We start from the raw sequence: 21,094 nt of genomic DNA, 5'->3' as shown, positions 1-21,094 counted from the left end.
CCTCTCGAGTTCCGACAGCGACCACCGGGATCCGAGGCGAAGAAGGTCCCGGAATCAGGAAGACTCGGACCATTCGTCCGGAAGAGAACATCGAGGACGATCACTGGATCGACAGACAAGGCGCGAACGAAGTAGGGATTCGCGACCTGAAAGGAGGCCCTCTGAAGACGAGCTGTCAGACATGGAAAAGGGCAGGAGCCGCGCTAGGGATACGGACAGCAGCAAAGACTCGCGCCCTGGACCCGATACCGGCGAAGGCAGCAGTGATCATAGCTCTGACGAGGACGCGAGCGGCAGATCCAGCGACCACAGTCGCCATAATTCTGCGGAACCGCGAAGAGAACGCTCTCGCCGGGAACGAGGCGAATTAGCGCACCATCATCATCACCATCACCACTATCATCCTCCTCCTGATGAAAGAAGCGAAGACGAACCTGCTGTAGGCTGCGTTTTTGGGTTAGGTGTCTACGTCTCCGCTTTGACCCAAATTTCGGCTGATCAATCTTGCGGAGAGTGTGGTAGCACCGAAGTCATGCGCTCGGTCACTGGACGCGCAGGCACAGGCGAAAACATCACCGGCTCGGGCGCGAGAAACCGACACACAACCCGCATCATCGTCGCAAGAAACATCGGCTCCACCATCGCATCAAGGAATTCTACGTGAGCGTCCGGTCAACTTTTGTCGGGAGCTGGGGCGTTCTCACGTTTTCGATTGCTAACATCGTCCTCTCGAGATATTCGTACAGGCCCAAGCGGATCCCAAGACGCGCTTGATGGGCATCGTTGGCATTGTGCTCGTGCTTGGAGGTGCAGGGCTGATGATCTCTTATATCAGCAAGACATACGCCTAGCGATTTGCAGATGACCAAATACTTGCAGTCTCAGAATCAGAATCGAATGCAACCTTGTGTCAGCTTCTCGTCGAACGGCAGCCTTTTCTCAATTCGCAAATCATCTTTGAGCCACAGGGCACTGTGTCGCGAGAAACACCACGAGAACAGGCTCGAGCGCCTTTCCTACCACGCTGAGGCTCGAGGGCAGCAACGGCAACAAAATGTGGTGACCCCGCCTAGTGGTGTCTGAGTCCATGACTGTCAATTGAACACAGAGAGGAAAACACACTTCTGACTAGCACTATCAGGGTACAAATTGTAAGGTTGCAAAAAGCAACGGAGCCTACGCAAACCGAATGGGCAAGGAGGACATCTTTAATACACAGTAAGGACTAGCAAAAAGTGATACGATACCAGGGTACTTGACTCGGACAGGTGAACACAACGGGCGGACGGACGTTCGTCGGGTCCTCGTCACGGGCTGTCGCGATTCGTACGATTCATCAGCTCTGGTAGAGACGACGCAATTGTCAAGCTTACGGTAGGCGTAAGCGTTCGGACAACCCTGCTTGAAGAAATCGTAAAATTCAACCATCTCAGGCTTGCAGGCTTCATGACTCAGGTAGGATCCGCTCTGTCCACCAGGATTAAATCAGCTCTAATTGTCATCCGGAGAAGCGAAAGCAGTAGCCCTACGCAGCAGTTTGGAGAGTTGTCTCCCGCATTGACGTTGGCCATGCAGGCCGACAGGCAACCGATCGTCTTGCCACCGTCGATACTAAGGCAAATCGACGGTATCGTGAGACGTTATTTCGCTACAAGGTGCGCTATACGTTACCCACATCTTCAGACGGTCATCAGGGCAGGTTGGGTTGAGATCTTTCGTGCACGCGACGGTCTTGCAATTGGCATCCCCCGGAACAAGAGTGATTGGCACAACGAAGCCTGAGCTCATGCAAAATTGCCTTGAGCGTTCGTGCGCAAACATCTTTCGAGGATCCCAATTTACCTGGTACAGCCGAAACATCGTAATAGTCAATGTTGCCGCCCATATTGTCGATGTTGAGATTCATCTCGACGAGGTTGCTGTTGCCCATCATTTCGTCTCCACATTCGATACCATCTTTGGGACATCCTCCCGCCAGACAGTTGCCTTCGCCCTTGTCGTTGAAGTTGCAACCCCGTCTCGCCCAGATGCGCCCGTTCCAGGTTTGCGGAATCTCTTCGGTGTGCCAGTTGCCGGGATCAGCCCTCCATCCACGTGAGCCTGCCGCGAAGAGCTATGAGCCTTGGAAGACCGAGATCGAATGAAGGGCAAATGTAATGACCTGTGTAGCCACCGTTTGCGAAAGTGTTCGAGATGACGGGCTGTGCGAAAGTCACAGGGTCAAGAGTGGGTCCGAGCACAGTAGGCGAGCAACAACTGACCCAGACAGTGTAAGGACAATTGTTCGTGACGATCAACGACTTCGCTGATACGACAGGCGCGAGCAGGATAGCGAGAGAAAGCATCAACATCGCGCACGACAAGCGAAGTGGAGGAAAGAGAGAAGAAAGTTTGACCATGCGGCGAGCGAGCGAGCCGAGGAACCGTCGCAGAAGGAAGTCCCCAACGAGGTGCGGCAGGACCTGAGCGAACGTCCTGAGCGCAAGAAAGCGTTCCGTGCACTGGGCCTCGCTGTCTCTCTTTCTCTTTTTCTCTCTCTCACACGCTCGCAGCCTCCGAAAGTAATGGTATAATGTCACACTCCTGATTGGCCCCCAGGACAACCTGCAGTCTCATCTATATATCCTTCCCTTCAAGGTTTCGGCTGCTCCTTCGCCTCCCGGTGGTACTCCCTCCTGAATGCAACATGGCACGAATGGCAGAGATGGTGCGATAGTTTCGGTGCTCCGCAAGACGGGCATGCGACCAGGTCTGTTGAGAGCGAGAGGTCAGCTCGGAGTAGGTAGACGCAAGGCAGTCGAGCGAGAACAGGTTGGATGAGACTGACTCTGTTTCTCCTTCAAGTGCTTGTTCGCACTCCTCATTCGCTTGGCAGAGTGTGTCGTCCTTCGCTTCGGCACAGCCAGAACCCATGGCGGTAGGAGGTCGCGAAGGCCGGCCGCGAGAGAGTCGGGGATGAGGGAAGCGAGAGAGGCAAAGACGGTGGCCGGGGCCGGTTCCGGGGCCTTTAACGGCAGAGAGAAAGCGACGGAGGAGGTAGACGCTTCAGGCGAGGCGGTGGACGATGCAGGCGACGAGCTGCCGACTCGCGATGAAGATGCGAAAAGCGATGAGGACGGGACGAGCGATGCCGCGAGTCGCCGGATCGGTTGGTGCGTTGTCCGAAGGGTGTTGATTGCTACCGACGCCATGCCTGCAATCGAAGTGTTAGGGCGAGATGGTGGTGGTCTCGGACGCCGGTTTCTTGAATTCGCAAGTCGCGACTCGCGTTCACTCTCGCTCGTGCTTCTTTAAGCTCTCGAGCAAGCTAGATGAGATTGGCACACTCTCAAGTAGCAAGGGCACAATAGAAAGTTGCATATGAATGGCAAAAAGATGGAGGAACAACAAGTGTCAAGCACTCTGTATACAAGCGCGTTAGAACGTCGAGTCTCGTCATCTGGAAGGATGACTGTCTTCGTCTTCGTCGTCGTCGTCGTCGATAGCACAGTCTTCTCGTGTATCCCGGTTCGACTCTTTGCCATTCTCCCCGAGTTTCTTCTCCAACCTATCCACCTTCTCGACCAAGCCCTTCATCATCTTGAGCATTTGAGCGACCGTAAACTCGTCGAGCGACACCGCTGAAGATCCCTTGGCGAGGCCAATCGCATCACTGCGGGTCCTCGTCCTCGACGCCTGACTCAAGCTCAGCCGTCTACCGAGCACGTTCGTTGAGCTCGCGACGCTCTCGCCGGTGAGGTAACGACGCCCGAACGGGCTATCACGCGTCGGCGCCGAGCTCGAGGTGAGAGCCGGGAAGTCAATCTGCTGCGGCGATCCGGCCACGAATCGATTCGCGCCATCAGCGCTTGCCATACTCGTCGAGGCGAAAGCGTTCGGAGGGAGTCGCTCTCCGCCGCCCTGAACATGATCCCGGGTGGTGTTGGCACGTCGTGGGGGACGACCGGCGCTCGCAGCGAACTGCACAGATTGCTCGGTCAGGCGTTCGGCAGTGTTTGACCTTGGCCTCGTTCGTTTGAGAATCGACGGGTCGCTGGCCTTCGCAGGCGTACCAGGCGCGAATTGTGTTGGAGGGGATGTAGAAAGACTTTTGTCGTCAGGCTGAGCTCGGGCGAAAGACGACTGTCTCGAGATTGGGATCGGGGTCGACGACGAGGAACGTCGCAACGATGACTGCTCGCCGGTACGAAGCTGCTGATCTTGCTGTTGCTTGCGGTCCTCTTCAACCATTTGTTCCTGCACTTTGCTCGGATCGAGTGCTGAAGAGAAACGGCTGCTGACTCGACGTTGGCCGTCGGGACCTTTGCCTTCAAGGATCCATTCTTCAATGCCCTCATCCGCGCCCATCTGCACCTCGTCTTCTTCGTCTTCGTTGTCGCTCTTCTCGTCTCCACTCGGAGTGTACTCGAAAACGGCTTCGGTTTCCCAATGGGCACCTTCGAGCAGACTGAACTTTTCGCTCAGCGAGACCGGCAGTCTCGAAAGCATTGCGTTCTTGACCCGATCTCCGAGGTCGTGCAGTGACGAGTCGCTGACGCGTTCGCGTTCGTAGAGTGCGATCAGCAGGAGGATAGGAAGCGAGAGGATTCGCGTGCAGAGGACATTGAGAGAGTGAAATTTGCGCTCAGAAAGAACGTGTGAGAGTGGCCAGAGGAACGTGATGGCGATCAGGTTGAGAGGCGGCATATCTATGCGAGGTACGCCATTGGCAGTGAGTCTCATATTTGCGGAAGAAGCAAAAGGTCGAAGACTCACAGTCAAAGAGACTGTCACTTTTGACGCCCTCGAGGGTCATGACTGCTTTTCTGAACATGTTCTCGGCATCCTACACGCAGAAACGTTCAGTCGGTGTCTCCCAGCAGAGCTTGTAGCTATTCAGCGAGACATACGGCATCTTCGGCAATCTTGGAATACGTCGTCGACAAAATTGCTACGAGCACAGCGGTCAACAAGGTGTTGGACAGCGCTGCGAACGAGATGAACAGGATAGGGCCAATGACTGGGTCAAATTTGGGGGACCTGTCAATGCCAGTACCGTCCAGGCCGAAATAGATGTAGATGAGCCTGCAGAAAATTCCGCCCTGTCAGCGCAAACGCTAGGTGCTCGCGGGTGGGGCTACGAGACTCGCCATTCCGAAATCCGGGTGACAGAATACGCGCCATCGCATAGATGATTGAGCGCGAAGACAAAGCCGAGGAAGCTGTCGTGTAGATAACCAAAGTGAGCTAGACTCTGCAATGTGCAAGGTAACCAAGCGCACCAGAAGACGGTCACACTAGAACATTCGAATGTATCAGTATCGAGCTTTTCGCAGAGATGAGCGACCCGAGATACTGACCCCATAAGATAGAAGAACTCGGCAAGCATAGCTCTCAGGCTCAGGATGAACAGGTTTTTAGAAATCGCTGTGAACGCAATTCTGTTCGATCGAAACGTCGATCAGCTGTGAAGGGTTACGACGCTATTGCGAGACATACCTCGGGAACAGCAAACAAGCAGCGCAACTCAGGATCGCGTAGGCTCGATCGCTCATGGCCGGATCCATTTGGCTGACCGAGCGGACCCTCAACACGAATGCACTGACGTAGATCGGAACGCTGAGAATATCGAGGGGAGTCGTCAAGCCCATCGCGAAAACATGCCAGCCGTGCTCAAAAATGGATGCGCTGCGGTCGAGCGAGTATCCGAGCGCGTAGAAAAAGAACCAGATTTCTGACGTCGACAGGTGAATCAACTCTTCGCGAGAATGTCGATCGATGATAACGTGGAGGAACGAGACGAAGAGGATGCCGAACGAGAGGAAATCGATCATGCCTCGGTATTTCGCTGAAAGCGAACACCGCGAAATCAGTAGCGTAACTATCTTTGTGAGCGGAATCGACTCACGAACTCGAAGACGATAGTGGTCCAGCAATGGAGCTGCCCTGACATTGTAGAGCGAGATATCTTTCGTTTTCCAGCGATCTGAGCGGGATGATCTCCGTCAGCCAAAATCCCTCAACGGTGACGCGATACGACGGATGAGCACCTGGAAGAAGATCAAAGAAGCTAGAGCTCGAGTATGTGATCCTGCCATCATAGATCGCCGTGATGACGCGCTGACAAGCGTCGCTTTTGATGAACTTTTTCGATTTGCCCAAGATGGCGAGTTCGAGCGCGTTCGTCTTTGCTGCCCCCTGAGCATACACTCGACTGTTGCCTCCTTCGTTCTTGCGGATGCGCTCCAGAACCTGTTCCAAACCGAGTTCAGCCTCGCGCAAAGCTCGAGAGGAAAACACCAGGAGCGCCCACCTCTTCGCTTGCGCCTTGGAAAGCGTGTAGGCCACCGACTAGCGCTCTTGCCATGGCGAGTTGCTGCATTTTGGCGCCTTTCAAGACCCGACCTTGGTGCCGGAGCATGTGCACTGCAAAGTACTCGCAGTAATTCGCTCGCGTTTCGCACAAGGTGATCGAGGAGAGCGCCACTCCTCGTTCACGCAGGAACTGGAGTCGACACAGCAGGAGAACGTAGACGATACAAGGCGAATTGTAAGCCGTTTCGAGCTCGCGCCGGATGACATCGTTGAGGTGAAACACGACGTTTGGCCTAGGTCGCAAGTGCTCAATGCAGGTTAGCCTGTGGATCTGTCTTCACAGTCGGATGTAATTTGACACACTCTTTCATCTGTTCTTCCGAGATGGCAATCGGAATCTCGCTCGAGAATAGTCTGTACAAGTCGTGTCTGTTGCCGAACAAGGAGCATCAGCTCCGGTCCGCACACGGTAACAACCCTGCTGTATAATCCTGCAAAGCGATCGATCCAAAGGCCTGTCGTTATCTCTGCGCACGCTGCCTGTCCAATACGAGTGTTCGCGTCGAGCGGCCCCACCTCGTGTTGAAACACGAACGACAGTCTCGACCTCGTCTCTCCAAACTTCATTTGGGCTTACACCATCTGAAACACGTTGCAGTCCTTCAATTTGACCCAGTCGTCAGGCAACTCGAGTTCATCTTGGTTGTTGACGTTGACTTCTCCTTTGATGCTGCCGCCTCCGGGCGTACTCGTTCCGCTGCGAGTTTGTGGCGTCGGAACATGCAGCGAGTGTGGTACATGATTGATCAGGAGCGGGGTCGTCTCATTCATCGAAGTAGTGAAGCGAGGACAGGAACGGTCTCCTTGCGTCGGCGCGCGCAGCCAAATATTCCGTACGGCTGTTTCAACTTTGTCTCGCTTGACGAATGAGCCACCGATCGATAAATACGGCTACTGACCGCGAAAGTGAGAGATTGACAACTAATTCGCCTTAAGGTGTATCGGGACTGAGCGTGAAAACTTCTCTCCTTCTTTCCTGTTCATGCTAACGTTGACGGAACGAGTCTACTGGGAATGAACACGCTTGTTGTAGTTGCACGACAGCTTTCTAGAATGGACCAGTTCCGGCAGCCCTGGCTCACTCGAGAGTATGGTACCCTCCTCCCTCCGCGGCGGCTTTCTTGCTCTTGACCGAATTTGTGGCCGACGACATCGACTGTCTGCTCGAAGCTGGAGCCGCGGGTGAGCCCGCCGAAGTGGTTCCTTTCGCGTTATGCTGGTTCAGAGGGTCCGCTCCCGATTCAAGGTCGCGCGCACCAGCCGTTTCCTCGTCTAGCGAGAAGCGCGTCTGATACGAGCCGGGAGGTGCGCCATTCGAAGGAGCTGACCAAACTGGAGACGGAGATATGATCGATTAGCATTCTCGCCTCAAAGTCTGAGCCTGGATCGAACTTGCCCGTCTCATTCTGAGGCTGGGGTTGTCGGTGGCCGAATGGGGGGAATCCAGAGGTTGCATTGAGAATCCTGTCGCCCATACCGGACGCACCGAAAGCGTTGGCGTCACTCGTTTGTCGAAGTTGCGACAGTGCAGACAGGAGGGTCAAAGGCTGCACCGAGCGCAGGTCTTCCGGTCAGTTGCACTTCGTACGGGGCGAATCACACGAGGGGATCGTCTGAAGCTTGCCTTGAGCAAGAAGTTCAAGAAGAAGAAGAACTGGAAGCCGCCGCTGATCAACAGTCGCTGCGGAGGATCATTCGGGGTCAACACGACAATTGCGAATTTGATCGCTCGCGCTACGGTAGGGGTAAACTCACGGTGAGATCGAGCAGAATTGATCCTCCGAACAATAGAAGGAACTGGGCACGGGGGAGGGCTTGAACGTCAGTACTTGCAAGTGATCCCCCACCTCGAAGATCGCACGGGGTGAGCAGTGATTAAGGCCGAACGCGGCACTGACGGTAGAGAGAGACTCTGACGTGACGTGTGCCGCCTGCACAGTCACGAGGCCATACAGTGCGAGCGGGATATTCCATTGGGGTACCCAGTTGGACGAGAGCGCAGCGAGACCCGACAGCACCGAATGTCCGATCAGCAGGCGCGAGAGATCGAATGCTGGCAGAGCGTCCACTGTAGGCCACAAGATGAGTTATAGTCTCTATTCGGCGAGATCTGATCACGCGCTCACTATTATATGCACGGTGGGTGGATGTCGACGTCGAAGCGAAGTTCAGCTGATTCTCCTCTTCACACGGCGCACTACCCGGACGCTTCTTTCTCGCTCAATCCATCTGCCCCACATCTATCGGCTCTCGTTCTCGAGACGCTCACGGCAGACCCCTGAAAGATTTGCGTTGACTTCCGACCCCCACTTGCCCGACTACATTCATCAATTGCTGGTTGCGGCTCGTCATGGCAATGCGACCATCATTGATTGTACTCGACGACTACACTCGATCGAGCGAGCATCTTGCCGACTGGTCTCGGCTCGTCCAACCACCTCACGAGCTCTCGCTCCGGGTCCTCACGCGCCCTGTACCTCCTTCCGAGCTTGTCGAGACCCTCAAGCCATACACCATGATCCACGCCATGCGCGAACGCACAATTCTGACGAGGGAGACCCTCGCGCAACTCCCTAATCTCAAGTTCATAACGACGACCGCCCTCAAGAATCGAGGGATCGACCTTGAAGCTTGTCGAGATTTCGGCATCGTCGTCAGTGGCACAGAATCAAGAGGGAATGGAGCGAGTGGTACGGTCGAGCAGACATGGGCACTGATCCTGAGCCTCTCGAGGAGGATCGTAACGGAAGACGCCGATGTGCGAGGTGGCGGGTGGCAGACCGGTCTCGCCGTCGGACTCCACGGCAAGCAGATCGGCTTGATCGGGCTCGGGCGTCTCGGGACCCAGGTGGCGCACGTGGCGAGAGCGTTTGGGATGCGGGTCGTCGCATGGAGTCCAAACTTGACGCGCGAGCGGGCGCAAGACGCCGGAGTTGAGCTCGCACAGTCCCTCGACGAACTGTTAACAACATCCGACGTAGTGTCGCTGCATATCGTGCTGTCCGAGCGGACTCGAGGGTTGCTCGGCAAGAAGGAGCTTGCCTTGCTCAAACCGACAGCTTTCCTGATCAACACTTCGAGGGGTCCTCTCGTTGATGAGAACGCTTTGATCGAGGTGCTACAATCGCGCAGGATCGCGGGCGCCGGCCTAGACGTATTCGATGTCGAGCCATTACCCGAGGACCATGCGCTCCGTGTCCTTGACAATGTGGTTCGGTCACCGCATATGGGTGAGCCGCCTGAGCCAGGTCATCTTGTTATTGTGCTGACCCGTCTCAATTTTGTCTCGTGCCAGGCTATGTCGAGGAATCCCAGTACGGCGACTGGATGGAGCAGACGGTCGCGAATGTTGAAGCGTTCCTCGCCGGCACGCCCGTGCGCTTGTTGTAGCGGGATTCGCTTATCTGCGAAATTCATCGCAGTCGTTCTACTTGTTGAGTATAGACAGAGATTGCGCAGAGTCCCGCGCGCTTGAAAGCTCGAAGCACGTGAAGCTGTGAAGCGGCTCAGCCGCACTCGACCGCGTCGCGCGAAGATCTGAACTTCTACCGCAGGTCGCTAGTCGCTCACTCTCCCCTCCTCGCTTCTTTATACCACGCTACGACCTATGAACGTACTCTTGCGTGCGAACGTACGGCGCTCGGCGCTGCCGTTGTCGCGAGCGAGTTTGCATTCGAGTGCTTCGCCTCAATTCTTATCTCGCGCGCGACCATCACTCTCGGCGCTTCCGATAGATCTCTCGCCTGAAGTACAACAAGCTCAAGCAGAGGGAAGGCCGATTGTCGCTCTCGAATCGACCTTGATCACTCACGGTGACCTACCGCTTCCATCCGCGCATTTGTTGAATCAACTGATGGTTGCTATGTTGCAGGTCTGCCCCCACCTCACTCTTCCTCGTTGCCAAACGAGTGCGAGAAAATCCTGCGAGACCAAGGCGTGACACCCGCAACGGTTGCAATCTTGGAAGGCCGGATCAAGGTTGGCGTCACCTCGAAAGATCTCGACCTGTTGGCAGAGAAAGGATGGTCAGCGAGGCAAGGTGACAAGGCCGTCAAAGATCGACTGTGGAAAGTAGGAAGGAGAGAGTTGGGAGCCGCGCTCGTCAAGGTACGGGATTCAATTCCTTCGCTCGATCCTTGACGCTTCAGATCGACTCAAGGTCATTATTCGACAGGGTCTTGACGGAGGCACAACTGTCAGTGGTACCATGGCAGTCGCTCACTTGGCTGGCATCAAAATTTTCAGCACTGGTGGAATTGGAGGTGTGCATCGCGGAGCAGAAACCAGTTTGAGTTGTCTGAGCTCGGTTCTGCCACCCGAACGAATCACTCAAAGGTGCCTTGGCAGGTTTCGACATCTCGAGTGACTTGATCTCTTTGAGCGACACGCCAGTCGCCGTCGTTTGTGCCGGCTCGAAATCGATTCTCGACATTGGGTTGACTCTCGAATACCTCGTGAGCGACAAAGCTACTCGTGATGAGTCCTGCGCTTACTGAAGGAAGAGGAATGTACAGGAAGCACATGCAGTTCCGGTTGCTGGCTTCAAAACAGATCACTGGCCCGCGTTCTACACGGCCGAGTCTGGGTTCAAAGCGCCTATGCGCCTCGACTCGGCGCTTGATGTCGCCCGTACCATTCGTGAGTCCAGCTTGTTTGCTTCGGACCGTCGTTGTGGCTGAATCAAGGTCGTCTCGCTCTAGGCATTACGGAACAACTAGAGTTGCCTTCGGCCCTCTTGCTCGGAAACCCGATCCCCGAGTCTTACCATGCGGTTGGACAAGAACTGCAAGAGGCAGTTGTGATTGCGGTTGCCGAGAGTGTCGAGAACGGCATGTCGAAGAAAGGGAAAGAAGTTACTCCCTGGTTGTTGCAGAGGGTTGCAGAATTGACGCAAGGCAAGAGCCTCGACAGCAGTAAGTTGCTCTGCCTTTTTCTCGTTGAGAAAGTCACTGATACCATGTCCATTCGCGCGAAAATAGACAAAGAGTTGATTAGGAACAACGTGAGGGTCGGAGGTCAAATCGCGATCGAGTATGCCAAGTTACTCCGAGAAGAGGTGTGAACCAACCTTCTATCCTATAACATGTTTGGCGAATCTTGTAGACGAATGTAATGCTAAATCAGTTCCTACTGGATGACTCCGCTTCAGTCCGCAACGCAATCGCCTTTCATGCCATCTCAAACCAGGCTCCAATCTGAACCTTCTGCTGCCCCGCCAGCTCCCCAATTCGATATCTCTACGCCCTCTCCAGTCACTGCTCTCGCCGTCGTTGGCTCTCTAGCCGTCGACATCACAATGCATCCGTTCTCGACTTCGCCACTGCAAACGACCGCTCCGGGGTCCGTGTCTCTCACACTCGGTGGCGTTGCCGGCAATGTCTCTCGAGCATGTCATTCTCTCCTCAAAGACGACCAAACACTACTCATTGCACCAATAGGAAGGGATCTGCTCGGCACTGTCGCCGAAACGGGGCTCAGAGATAAAGGAATGCGAACAGATGGTCTGATCCGCGTTGAGCCAGAGAAGGACAGCAGGACGGCTACGTGCGGGTACCTTGTCGATGAGAAGGGAGAACTGATTGGAGGGGTCGCAGACATGAAGATTGCTCGGGAGGTCGAAGCTGAACATGTAAGCCTTAAAAGTCCGCATACCATCTGGCCTAAGTACTGACGATATTGCAAACAATCCTAATAGGTGGTTGCCAAGCTCAGGCAAGCATCACCAAGATTCGTTGCGTTCGACGGCAACATCTCGCCTGAAACCATGGCGCAGGTTCTCGCGCATTGCGAACAATCAGGGATCCCGAGTAAGAATCACCGTTTCTAACTCATATCGAGTGTTGCGGCTGAGCGGCGAAACCGCACGATAGCTTTCTTCGAACCAACATCGAACGCCAACTCGCTCAAACTCTTGACGGCCCTGCAACAACCTGCGCTCACGTCCTTGCCGCGATCCGAGCACGCCTTTGTGACTTACTCGACCCCGAATATCCACGAGCTGCAGACGCTATTCCAATCTGTCGCATTTTCCGAATCCGAGGTGCTCGAAGCGGGTTCTTGGTTCGACGGCATCACTGTGTCGGCCGATCAAATCTCGCTTCGACTACCCTCCTGGGTTGTCGCCGACGGAGTTGCGCAGATGGCGATCCGCTTGCTGCCGATTGTCGGTACCCTGTTCGTCAAGAGTGGGTCGAAGGGAGTGCTCGTCGTGCAGCGCGTTTCGGGGGTCGATGCTGTTGCGCAATGGAAACAGCTGAGACCGGTCAAGGGAACGGCAGTCATCTCCTCCTCAACAACTCCTAGTGAAGCGGTCGTCCTCCGACACTACGACGCTCTGACCCTCGACGAGAAAGAGATCGGGACCGTGACGGGAGCGGGAGATTCTTTGGCGGGCGCAATTCTGGCCGCGATGGTCTCGAATCTCGATCCGGCAAACCCACGAGATCTTGATAGAATCGTGAACCTCGCTCAAAGGTGAGGCCACCCTGGATCTATCTTCCGGCTTCAATGTTCGTGCTAATTCGGCAACCCTTCGCACCACAGCGCGGCCGTCAATACCTTGAAAAGCAACGAGGCTGTAGCAGATCATGCACCGCTGCGACGTCTCCTGAGGTGATCGCGGAATGACTCGTGCTCTTGTACATTGAGACTGTGCAACTGCTAATCGGTAAAACTTGGGTATGGAGGGTAACAACAAAAATATACGGAGCGGGTATGCGAGTGACGCGAACAAGCGGGGCACGGGACGGCCTATGAAGCAGTCGCAAATGTTGACTTTGCTAGATCACGCAGGCGAGACCGAGTTCCGCCCGGCTTGTCGCTCTGTCGAGGCTGGTGCTGATACGACAGGGTATATTGTCGCTGCTCGAAAGCAATGCAGATCGCTTGAGTATTGCGCAAGCTCGTCAGGAATTCTAGGCAAGCTCACCTCTTCGTCGAGAACGGGAATTCCAACAACGCATCGCTCGACGAGTTTGTCGATGGGTAGCGCGGGCGCGATCTTCGCGCAATCAAGTACGACGGCGGCGCTTCGGCCCATCTGGGAGAATTTGCTCCAATTGACTTTGCCATCTCGAAGGTCGCTCTTGATCTCGTTCGCGACGGTTATGTCTTGCAGGTGAACACCACTGATTTCAAATACAGGTCAGCCAAAGCCGAACGAGCGCTCGAAAGGCGTGACCTACAGATAAGGAATCATGTTGACGCCAGAATTTGCGAGTGCCAGACGGTAAGCGCTGAAAGACTTAGTCGCGGCCATGAGTCGGTTAAGACTCCTGAGCTTTTTGGGCAAACGGTTCTTCTCGGCTTCAGTCGCTTCCGAACGACGAGGTTGTGTTCGCACATCGCCATCAACCTTGTTGGTGACGAGGTCCATCGTTTCAGTCAGACGGAAGATTGGCTGCGAGTTAAGACCAGCAAGGACGCCCATGAGCGAATCGAAGTTTTCTTGCTCCCGCAGCGCGAGCGCCACGAGGAGCATCTTTTCCATGATCCGCGCCCGCTGCTTGAGCTTGCTCTGAACGAGGATGAGCGTGGCGGTCCAATTCGCAAGGTACTGAAGCGTGCCAACAAGCATCAATTACGATACTCGTCAGGTGGGTGGGAGGGTTGCGTACATTGACGAACGCTATCGAGCGCATAACGTTCGTGTCGGAATCTCGGAGAGCGACCCTCGGATTTGCAGGATCTCGTGGTGCCAAAACGTGTCGCAGAAGATCGCGCGGCTGTATTGTAGACATGTGTCAGCAGCCGAGTCGGCTTGCGAGAGTGATGGCGATTGCCTTACGGTCATGCCTCCAAACATTTCCCAGGTCAGCCGAGTGATCTGCAACGCCACTTCCTCTTCTCGCATGTCCATGACCATGTTGGACACTTCGATCAAGCCAAACGCGCCGGCGCTGATCCGCGGCCGAAGGCTCGAACTCGCTGATGCGCTGAGACCTTGCGAGTGATCTCCCGAATCTTGCGTGTCAAACGTACCTGCATCAGATGCCGGTCGCGGGGAAAATGATGGCGGCAGGGCACTGGAGCCATCATAGACCGGGGGTATCGACAGAGTCGCGGCTCGATCTGTTTGATCACGACTTGCAGCCGAGTCATAGGAGGGCGCCATCGATGGTCTCCGGCTGCGACTGTCACTGGGAGAGTCGGCAGGTGATGGCCGAACAGGCAGGGCTTCAACGTCCTTGTCTGGGAGCGCCCAGGAAGAGTCCGCATCGGGCTGAGACGAGATCGCCGGAAGTAGGGGTATGAGCTCGAGAGCATAGTGGGCGACCCAAGTTGCTCCGTTCGGCAGTAGCGAATGGAGGAAGGGCGATAGAAGACCGTAAGTACTTGGAGCAGAGAAATCGCCAGGATAGCTCTGCATCCATATCGACAAGGTGCCGCAGATCCTAGTGGAATCAAATTGTTAGCCGCGATGCGCCCCGGGTAACCTGACGACATTTCGCCTCCTTACTTCATTTGGGCAAATCGGCTGAGGAGCGGATCGGACTTTAGCTTCTTGGCGACAAAGTCGAAACGTTCGATGAGTTTCTCGAGAACGTCGAAAGGCCGAGCAAATCGTCGATAGGTGATCAGGAACAGTGTCACGTAAGCCTCATCTGCAGAGCACCAACATCAGTCGGTAAGAACTTGGGCAGAATGGATCAAGCTCGGTGACACACCGCTGCCAGTCACCGACGCGAAGAGGAATTTGTCGATCATGTCGTCTCGAGTAAAGAAAAGATCGAGCGGAGCTGGCTTGGCTGATCTGCAGAGGTCAACTCGAATGATGAATGACAGTTCCCAGAATCAAGCAATCACGCTAGCTTACAGCCTCCGTGACGGATCAACGGCAGCAAACTCTGGCGTCGAGATTACCTCGGCAGCTTCGAGTTTCTGGCTCATGTCGCTCGCTCCTTGGGACGCGGTAAACGTCGGCACCGCATCAGTGCTGGACGTTGGCACTTGCAGCGTTCTGACATCTCGTGTCGGCTCGCCAGCTCGAAGGCTCGAGAACGCCGCGACAGGCGATTCTGGCTTGTCCTCGGACACGATCGGCGCTTCTCGTACGACAGAAAAGCCCAAACCTAGTCCGTCCTGCCGACTCTGCCGTCCCGAGACGAAATGGTCTTCTTGTGAGCTATACAATTGCTGCGGATGTCGTGCCTGCGAGTCTTCTGGACCGGTCGGAAGCTCTGACGGCGGGTTCGTCGAGAATGTTCCTGTAATGAAAGGCGATCTAGAGGTCGTCGTGTAGTGAGCCGAACCGCGTCGACTCTGCGATGGCGATTCGGAGGCAACGGATGCAGGTCGATAGAGTTCACCTGATGTAGCAATAATCGCATCAGACCGATAGATATTTATTGGGAAACCGGAGCTCCAGTTTCTCACCTCGGTTCTCCATGATTTGGCGAATGATGTATTTGAATGATTCTTTTGTTTTGCGAGTTGGGTCCTCCAGACCGCCATCGAGCGTGACGATTCCGGCCCCGTAGATATTGCAAACCTTGGCGGCTTCTGTAGGGTCAGTTGCGTTCTTGCCTTGATGAGGCGCAAGGGCTTTGCAGGCGAGAACGATCAAGGGTACGTCTGAACCCCGAGTCCAAAACGATTTCAGGAGAATCGCAAGCGATGACAACGCATCCGGATCTGTCGAGTCGTAACTGTCGGACGGCGAGCGGAATCAGCAATAGACAAGATTGGCGGCTGTTCAGGTTGACTGACCAGAGCATGGCACCTTCACATTGGGGCAGACCGTCTGGCCAGATGACGCCTTCGTCGTTGTACCGCAGCAGGTGCATATCGATCTCGAGTACCTCGATCGTTCTGCGGGATCCACCAATGGTGAAAGACGTTGTCGTCGTCGTAACTGCTCAACAAGGTCGCATGAGTGCCCTGTGCCAGACCAGACGAGCGCTCACTACCTACCTCGATTGCCTACATGATCTTCCTGAATGACTATCGGAGGTTCCGTCGAGCGAGGCTTGAGACCCCGTTTGACCACTGCAGACTTGCCAACGTTCCGAGGGCCGACGACTGCGACCACAAAGTCTGCCAGTGACTCGGCCACCTGTAGTGCAATTAGGGGCGAAATCAGTCAGCGCACGACAGTCTTTCTTCGTCCCCATCATCTGGGCAGAATCTCACCGGTTCTGGCTCGAGCGCGAAACCGTTCAGCCGCCGGGTCAGCTCATCTTGCTCTATCTCATTCAGGTCAGCGCCGTCGCTACGATTGCGCCTCCGTGATGAATCGTTGAATGTGCCGTCGAGAGGTGCATTAGAGTAGATCGGCAACGACAACTTTCCATCTCTTCTGAATGGAGATGATTGATCCGAATTCTCGTCGAATGACAGCGCATCGGGATTGGCTGACCCAGTCCGATAGATGGGAGCAATTGCTTGAGTCGGAGATGTTTGTGGAGAGTCAGAAAGTGCGAGAGCGAACGTCCGGGCAACTTCAGGGGACTGTCTTGCGTCGTGAAAGGCTTCCCCGACCTCCTCGTGATCAGGGCTCCTAGCGACGGCAAATTGAGCACCTCCCGTCTCTGATTCTGCATCGTCCTCTTCGAGCACGGTATCGGGCTCGGTATAGCTGGGAATTCCGTCTTCATCGAGATGATCCGGATCGTCTTTCCTCGCGCGTTGCAGGTCTCGCGTGTACTGCTCGCCGCGATCTGCCCACAAGTCGTCATCGTCTTCCTCATCGTCGAGATCGGCGCTCTCCTCAGCATCCTGTCGATCAACGATGCCTTGCAGCTCGTCCACGCTTGGAGCCGGGATCCCAAGTCCAGCCACTTGCGCATCGAGAAGCCATTGATCGGCCTCGCGAGCAGCGTAGCTCCTCCGATCTCTGAGCGAGCCTGTCGCAAGCTCTTGTCTAGACGGGCGACGAGCGAGCGTCCGAGGATTGGAATCGTTCCGAGCATTGACGAATCCTGGGTGACTGACGGTCGAGAGTCCCGGCGGAAGTGTTGTCTTCGGTGGTGTGGGCGCAGAGACGATTGGAGGATCCGGGAATGCACCGAATTGTTGAACATGCTGTTGAGAATCGGTAGATGGATCTGAAGACTGGACTGGCCGTGAAAGTTGAGGAGTACTCGGACCCGACGTGTTGGGAGAAGAGTTGTTCGGATTCCGTGACTTTCCAAATGCAAACGAGCGAAACATGCTGCGTTTGCTGCTGGCGCTTCCACCTGTCGTGAAGCTCTCGAGCGAAGGTGTCGGGTTGGTCGGCAGATGATAACTGCTTCCAGAGGCGTCTCCGCTCCAGGTCACGTTCGACGACAATGCAGGAGACGAAGGAGCAGAAGTCCGGGCGGTCGAGAATCCTTCAAAGCCAGGTTGCTGAAAATGTCGTTGCGACGGAGGATCCAGCAGATCGAGTGGAGAATGATTCGGGATTGAAGGCAAAGCTGGCGTACTCGGTCCAGGTCGCTGCAGGGACAACGAGGTTGTACGAATTCTGCCGCTTGTCAACGGAACTTCGTCCCGAGCATTCGAACGATTCGTATGTGGCACAGGCATGGGCTTGTGGAAGTTTTGATCGAGTAAGGGCGAGCTCATTGCGAGAGCGTCTCCATTTGCCTTGTCGACTCGGTTTGTGCCGGTTGGTGTGTACAATGACGGCTTCGATGAGGATGGCCCGCTCATGGGAGGCTCATCCCAGTTGGAAGGGATCGCTCCTACTTGTTCCGGATCGCCATCTTGAGCAAGGAGATGATCGGGGATGACGACTTCTCTCGTGACGAATTTGGTCATGTCGATCACTAATTGAGCCCTTGGCGCTGCCGAATTGGAGGATAGCTCCTCGTGAGGGGATGCTTGAGGCGGTGTCGAAACGCAATCCTTCGCACAATACTGGTCAGCTTGCGCTCTGGTTACGCCTGGCGAGGTAGGAGCTACGCGGAGATTGGGCGTCAGTACAGGTTTGAGCGCCTCGAAAGTCGAGAACAAGGCGGGTCGAAGGAGCGAGACCGGAGCAAGTTCCGCTTCCGCTCTTTGTTCTGGTCGGAGTTGACCTGCATCTAGGAAGACGTGAAGGGGATCGAGTTTGCCATGACTCACATGCAGAGAGCCCCTGATCCGAAGGGCCGCTGGTGCGTTCGACTCGGATGTCAAGAGGGGGTCAACCTCCGGCACAAGCCGCTTTTGACCGCTTGCGGTAGTGCCTAGCTTGAATCGATCCGACTTTGACTGCTTCAAGTGTCGTTGAGAATTTCGAGGCGCGTCTTTCCGTAGAGATGTCAAATGATGAAAAGCGAGGGTAACTTCGAATTCGACAAGTTCCGACTGCGGTAGCGCTCTGAAAGACTTTCGCCCGTTCAAGTCCGCAGCTCTCGCAGTGGATTTTTGTTTGCAGTAATACACAGAGGTGCGTTGCGTGGTAAAACGAGACAGACAGGGTACAGCAAAGCGAGACAGGTAGGCAGATGACCTTGGGGGTTATCGAGTGTGCTCGAGTACAGAAAAGACGAAAGGGCGGAACAGCTAGCACATCGAGTATTGACCTGTCGAGAAGGTGCCATCGGCGGCAAGGGGTGACAGCTCGAGACGTTGATAGGGAGTCGAAGCAGGGTCAGAGTACAGGCCTGTTCGAATTTGGAGGCGGGTCTTTAGTTCGAGAAAGTTCACGAAAGATGAATGCATGAATCGCTCGCCTTCGATGATACCAGTCGCACGATTGAGAGCGACATAGTAGAAGCCGTTGATGCTGAGTGTCGACTCGGTCGCTAATGAATCGCAGAGAGTTACTCCTAGGTATCTTTCATCTTCGCAAACGTGAGAATGAAAGACCCACCCTTGACGTTTATAAAGTCTCGTTCCTTCCACCTCATGAGTACCCATCCTTGCGTCATGTCTTCAACCCATCGACGATCCTGTCCGTGTCGCAAGAGATCGGATTTTTTGAGCTTTTTGAACGGACCGAGCCGTATCCACGACTCGGCCTCGGTACTCTGGCTGACTTTGATCCCGTCTGCCGATCTACCTCCAGATCCAGTCGGCGAGGGGGACACGAACAAGCCACTCTTGAGAGGCTGCACGATCGAGCCCGAAAAGTACGTCGTTACTCGAGTCGGTTGGTTACACGTCGAGCAGCAGCGCGGACTGATCCCGTAAGCGTTCATGAGTCCCGTGAGCTTTGCGTCTTCCGCATCGTACGAGTGGATCACGACCTGCGCCGTCACGGAAAAAAGGGACGAGCATTAGCGACTCGGTAGCGAGACAGGTCTTGATCGCGATGCAAAACTCACCTGCACACCCCATCGTTCTTCTCGAACTGGATCCGCCGTGCGCTGTTCGCTGGTCGTTGTATCATCGTCGGTGCGCATCCGACCGAGGAGTTCGTCGGCTACCTCTCGCCAACTAGCCGGGTTCAACCTCGCAGCCGCCTCGCGCACATTGCGTTCGCGGGCAAGGCTGAGCCTAATCCATTCGGCCGGGGTCACGTTTGTGGGAAGCGGAGCTCCCAGTATCGAAGCAATCGAGGTTGTAGTAGGAGTCGCGACAGCGGTGTGTGACGAATAGGGAGCGTAGCGAGATGAAGCAGTGCGAGCCCGAGAGTTTGCTGGCACAGTGCCATTCACGGACGAAGGCTCTTGAGGCGGATTGGTTCGAGAAGCGCTCAATCGTGGGGACGGAGAGAATGCTGGGTGGGCTGTTGTAGCCTGCAAAGTCGGCCCGCCAGCTGGGATGCGGCGAAGGACGGTGAGCGGGCCGACAGCGCGGTCGTCGAGCGCCTCAGCTGAATTGAATCCGCGGTCAAGCTGCTGCCGTGAGGTCGTTCCCTTCTTCGTCACTTGCTGCCCGACAAAGGTCGACCCGGGGGCGAGAAAAGAGGTGAATGCACTGGACGAAGAGGGATCTCTTGCCTGTGAGGCTTCGAGGCTCTTGACCGGCAAGGTTGCGATGTCGTCGGTCCCGTGGGTCACTGTTGCTGCTGGGTCAAGATCGAGGGGCCGTTCGCCAAAGAGGCCTGGGAGAATGTCCCCGATTCGGGGGCCGCCAAGGAGGTAGTCGTCTGTGGATGCATCGTAGTCTTCCTGAGAGTCTTGATCGCCATCGAAGCCAAAGATGGCCTCCTCGACGTGGTCGCGCTCGTCCTCGTCGTCTGATTCGGCGAGGTCGAGGTCCATCATGGTCGCAACCCGTTCTCGACGCCGCAGGTACTCTTCGGAGGTCGGGGTATGATCTTGAGCGAGAAGATGCGCCTGTCGGAAATCGTGATCGTGGTCGTCCAGGTCGACGAGCTCACTTGGCGGCGGGTTCTCCTGCAGCTGGGCCATCAAGACCAGCGCGCGGCGTTCCGTGTCACCTTCGTTCCAGTCGAGCACACGGTCGAGCTCGCGGAAAGCTGCATGTCGTTCAAACAGGGTCTCGGCAGCAACGTCGTCGTCGTCCTCGGCGGATCGTTCGCCGCTGTGCGAGTCGTCATTGGCGGTGGGGCCGAACGCGAGACCCGCTTGCGATCCAACCGCAGCTCTAGCATTGTCTATATCGCCATGCGAGAATGCCCGGGATATGCTGATAGTGTCGTCGAGCGGTCTACCGGGAAGTGCTTGGAACATAGACGCGTTCCCCTCTGTCACGCCGCGGTCGAACGATTGGGGCGACGACGACATCGTGCAGCGCACAGGCCCACGAGCAGCCGATCCTCCGGGCGGCGAGTGCTGCGGGCAACGCGAACGAGAGACGAGGGGAGCGCGGACGTGAAACCCGAGAGGTGCTACGGACGCTGGAATACAGAAGCGCGGCTGAG

At 55.6% G+C, this 21,094-nt stretch overlaps 7 protein-coding genes across 7 annotated transcripts; 2 read left to right on the top strand and 5 right to left on the bottom strand.

Moving 5' to 3' along the window:
• Positions 1–1,225: 1,225 nt before the first annotated feature.
• On the bottom strand, positions 1,226–2,351 carry JCM15063_003291 (thaumatin family protein; the record flags this gene model as incomplete). Its single annotated transcript, XM_076675212.1, has 7 exons — positions 1,226–1,314; positions 1,374–1,467; positions 1,530–1,611; positions 1,676–1,778; positions 1,843–2,100; positions 2,162–2,201; positions 2,262–2,351. 7 exons carry the CDS (start codon positions 2,349–2,351, stop codon positions 1,226–1,228), a joined length of 756 nt encoding a protein of 251 aa, XP_076537296.1.
• Positions 2,352–2,632: 281 nt separating this feature from the next.
• On the bottom strand, positions 2,633–3,191 carry JCM15063_003290 (bL32 family ribosomal protein; the record flags this gene model as incomplete). The annotated part of the gene is made up of 2 exons (XM_076675211.1): positions 2,633–2,751; positions 2,828–3,191. The coding sequence occupies 2 exons, from the start codon at positions 3,189–3,191 to the stop codon at positions 2,633–2,635; spliced, it is 483 nt and encodes a 160-aa protein (XP_076537295.1).
• A 244-nt stretch (positions 3,192–3,435) lies between these two features.
• On the bottom strand, positions 3,436–7,125 carry JCM15063_003289 (uncharacterized protein; the record flags this gene model as incomplete). Its single annotated transcript, XM_076675210.1, has 12 exons — positions 3,436–4,688; positions 4,756–4,825; positions 4,890–5,064; positions 5,130–5,201; positions 5,262–5,276; positions 5,340–5,420; positions 5,479–5,827; positions 5,888–5,965; positions 6,030–6,231; positions 6,293–6,587; positions 6,658–6,723; positions 6,932–7,125. 12 exons carry the CDS (start codon positions 7,123–7,125, stop codon positions 3,436–3,438), a joined length of 2,850 nt encoding a protein of 949 aa, XP_076537294.1.
• A 1,579-nt stretch (positions 7,126–8,704) lies between these two features.
• Positions 8,705–9,744, top strand: JCM15063_003288 (D-2-hydroxyacid dehydrogenase family protein; the record flags this gene model as incomplete). The annotated part of the gene is made up of 2 exons (XM_076675209.1): positions 8,705–9,584; positions 9,650–9,744. 2 exons carry the CDS (start codon positions 8,705–8,707, stop codon positions 9,742–9,744), a joined length of 975 nt encoding a protein of 324 aa, XP_076537293.1.
• A 217-nt stretch (positions 9,745–9,961) lies between these two features.
• JCM15063_003287 (pseudouridine-5'-phosphate glycosidase family protein) lies at positions 9,962–12,970 on the top strand (the record flags this gene model as incomplete). The annotated part of the gene is made up of 11 exons (XM_076675208.1): positions 9,962–10,166; positions 10,226–10,461; positions 10,529–10,640; positions 10,702–10,808; positions 10,869–10,992; positions 11,055–11,267; positions 11,334–11,410; positions 11,504–11,983; positions 12,050–12,161; positions 12,225–12,828; positions 12,898–12,970. The coding sequence occupies 11 exons, from the start codon at positions 9,962–9,964 to the stop codon at positions 12,968–12,970; spliced, it is 2,343 nt and encodes a 780-aa protein (XP_076537292.1).
• A 134-nt stretch (positions 12,971–13,104) lies between these two features.
• On the bottom strand, positions 13,105–18,096 carry JCM15063_003286 (uncharacterized protein; the record flags this gene model as incomplete). The annotated part of the gene is made up of 12 exons (XM_076675207.1): positions 13,105–13,215; positions 13,283–13,481; positions 13,539–13,909; positions 13,971–14,078; positions 14,141–14,747; positions 14,813–14,957; positions 15,021–15,106; positions 15,170–15,662; positions 15,730–16,001; positions 16,063–16,207; positions 16,267–16,408; positions 16,486–18,096. The coding sequence occupies 12 exons, from the start codon at positions 18,094–18,096 to the stop codon at positions 13,105–13,107; spliced, it is 4,290 nt and encodes a 1,429-aa protein (XP_076537291.1).
• Positions 18,097–18,825: 729 nt separating this feature from the next.
• On the bottom strand, positions 18,826–20,957 carry JCM15063_003285 (uncharacterized protein; the record flags this gene model as incomplete). Its single annotated transcript, XM_076675206.1, has 3 exons — positions 18,826–19,067; positions 19,136–19,511; positions 19,590–20,957. 3 exons carry the CDS (start codon positions 20,955–20,957, stop codon positions 18,826–18,828), a joined length of 1,986 nt encoding a protein of 661 aa, XP_076537290.1.
• Between the last annotated feature and the right edge of the window lie 137 nt (positions 20,958–21,094).

This window comes from Sporobolomyces koalae (genome assembly GCF_050403365.1).
Source record: "Sporobolomyces koalae JCM15063 DNA, S_koalae_JCM15063T_v1_ctg1, whole genome shotgun sequence".
Lineage (NCBI taxonomy): Eukaryota > Fungi > Basidiomycota > Microbotryomycetes > Sporidiobolales > Sporidiobolaceae > Sporobolomyces > Sporobolomyces koalae.
Note: the sequence above shows the minus strand (reverse complement) of the source record. Positions and strands in the feature narration are given on the sequence as shown.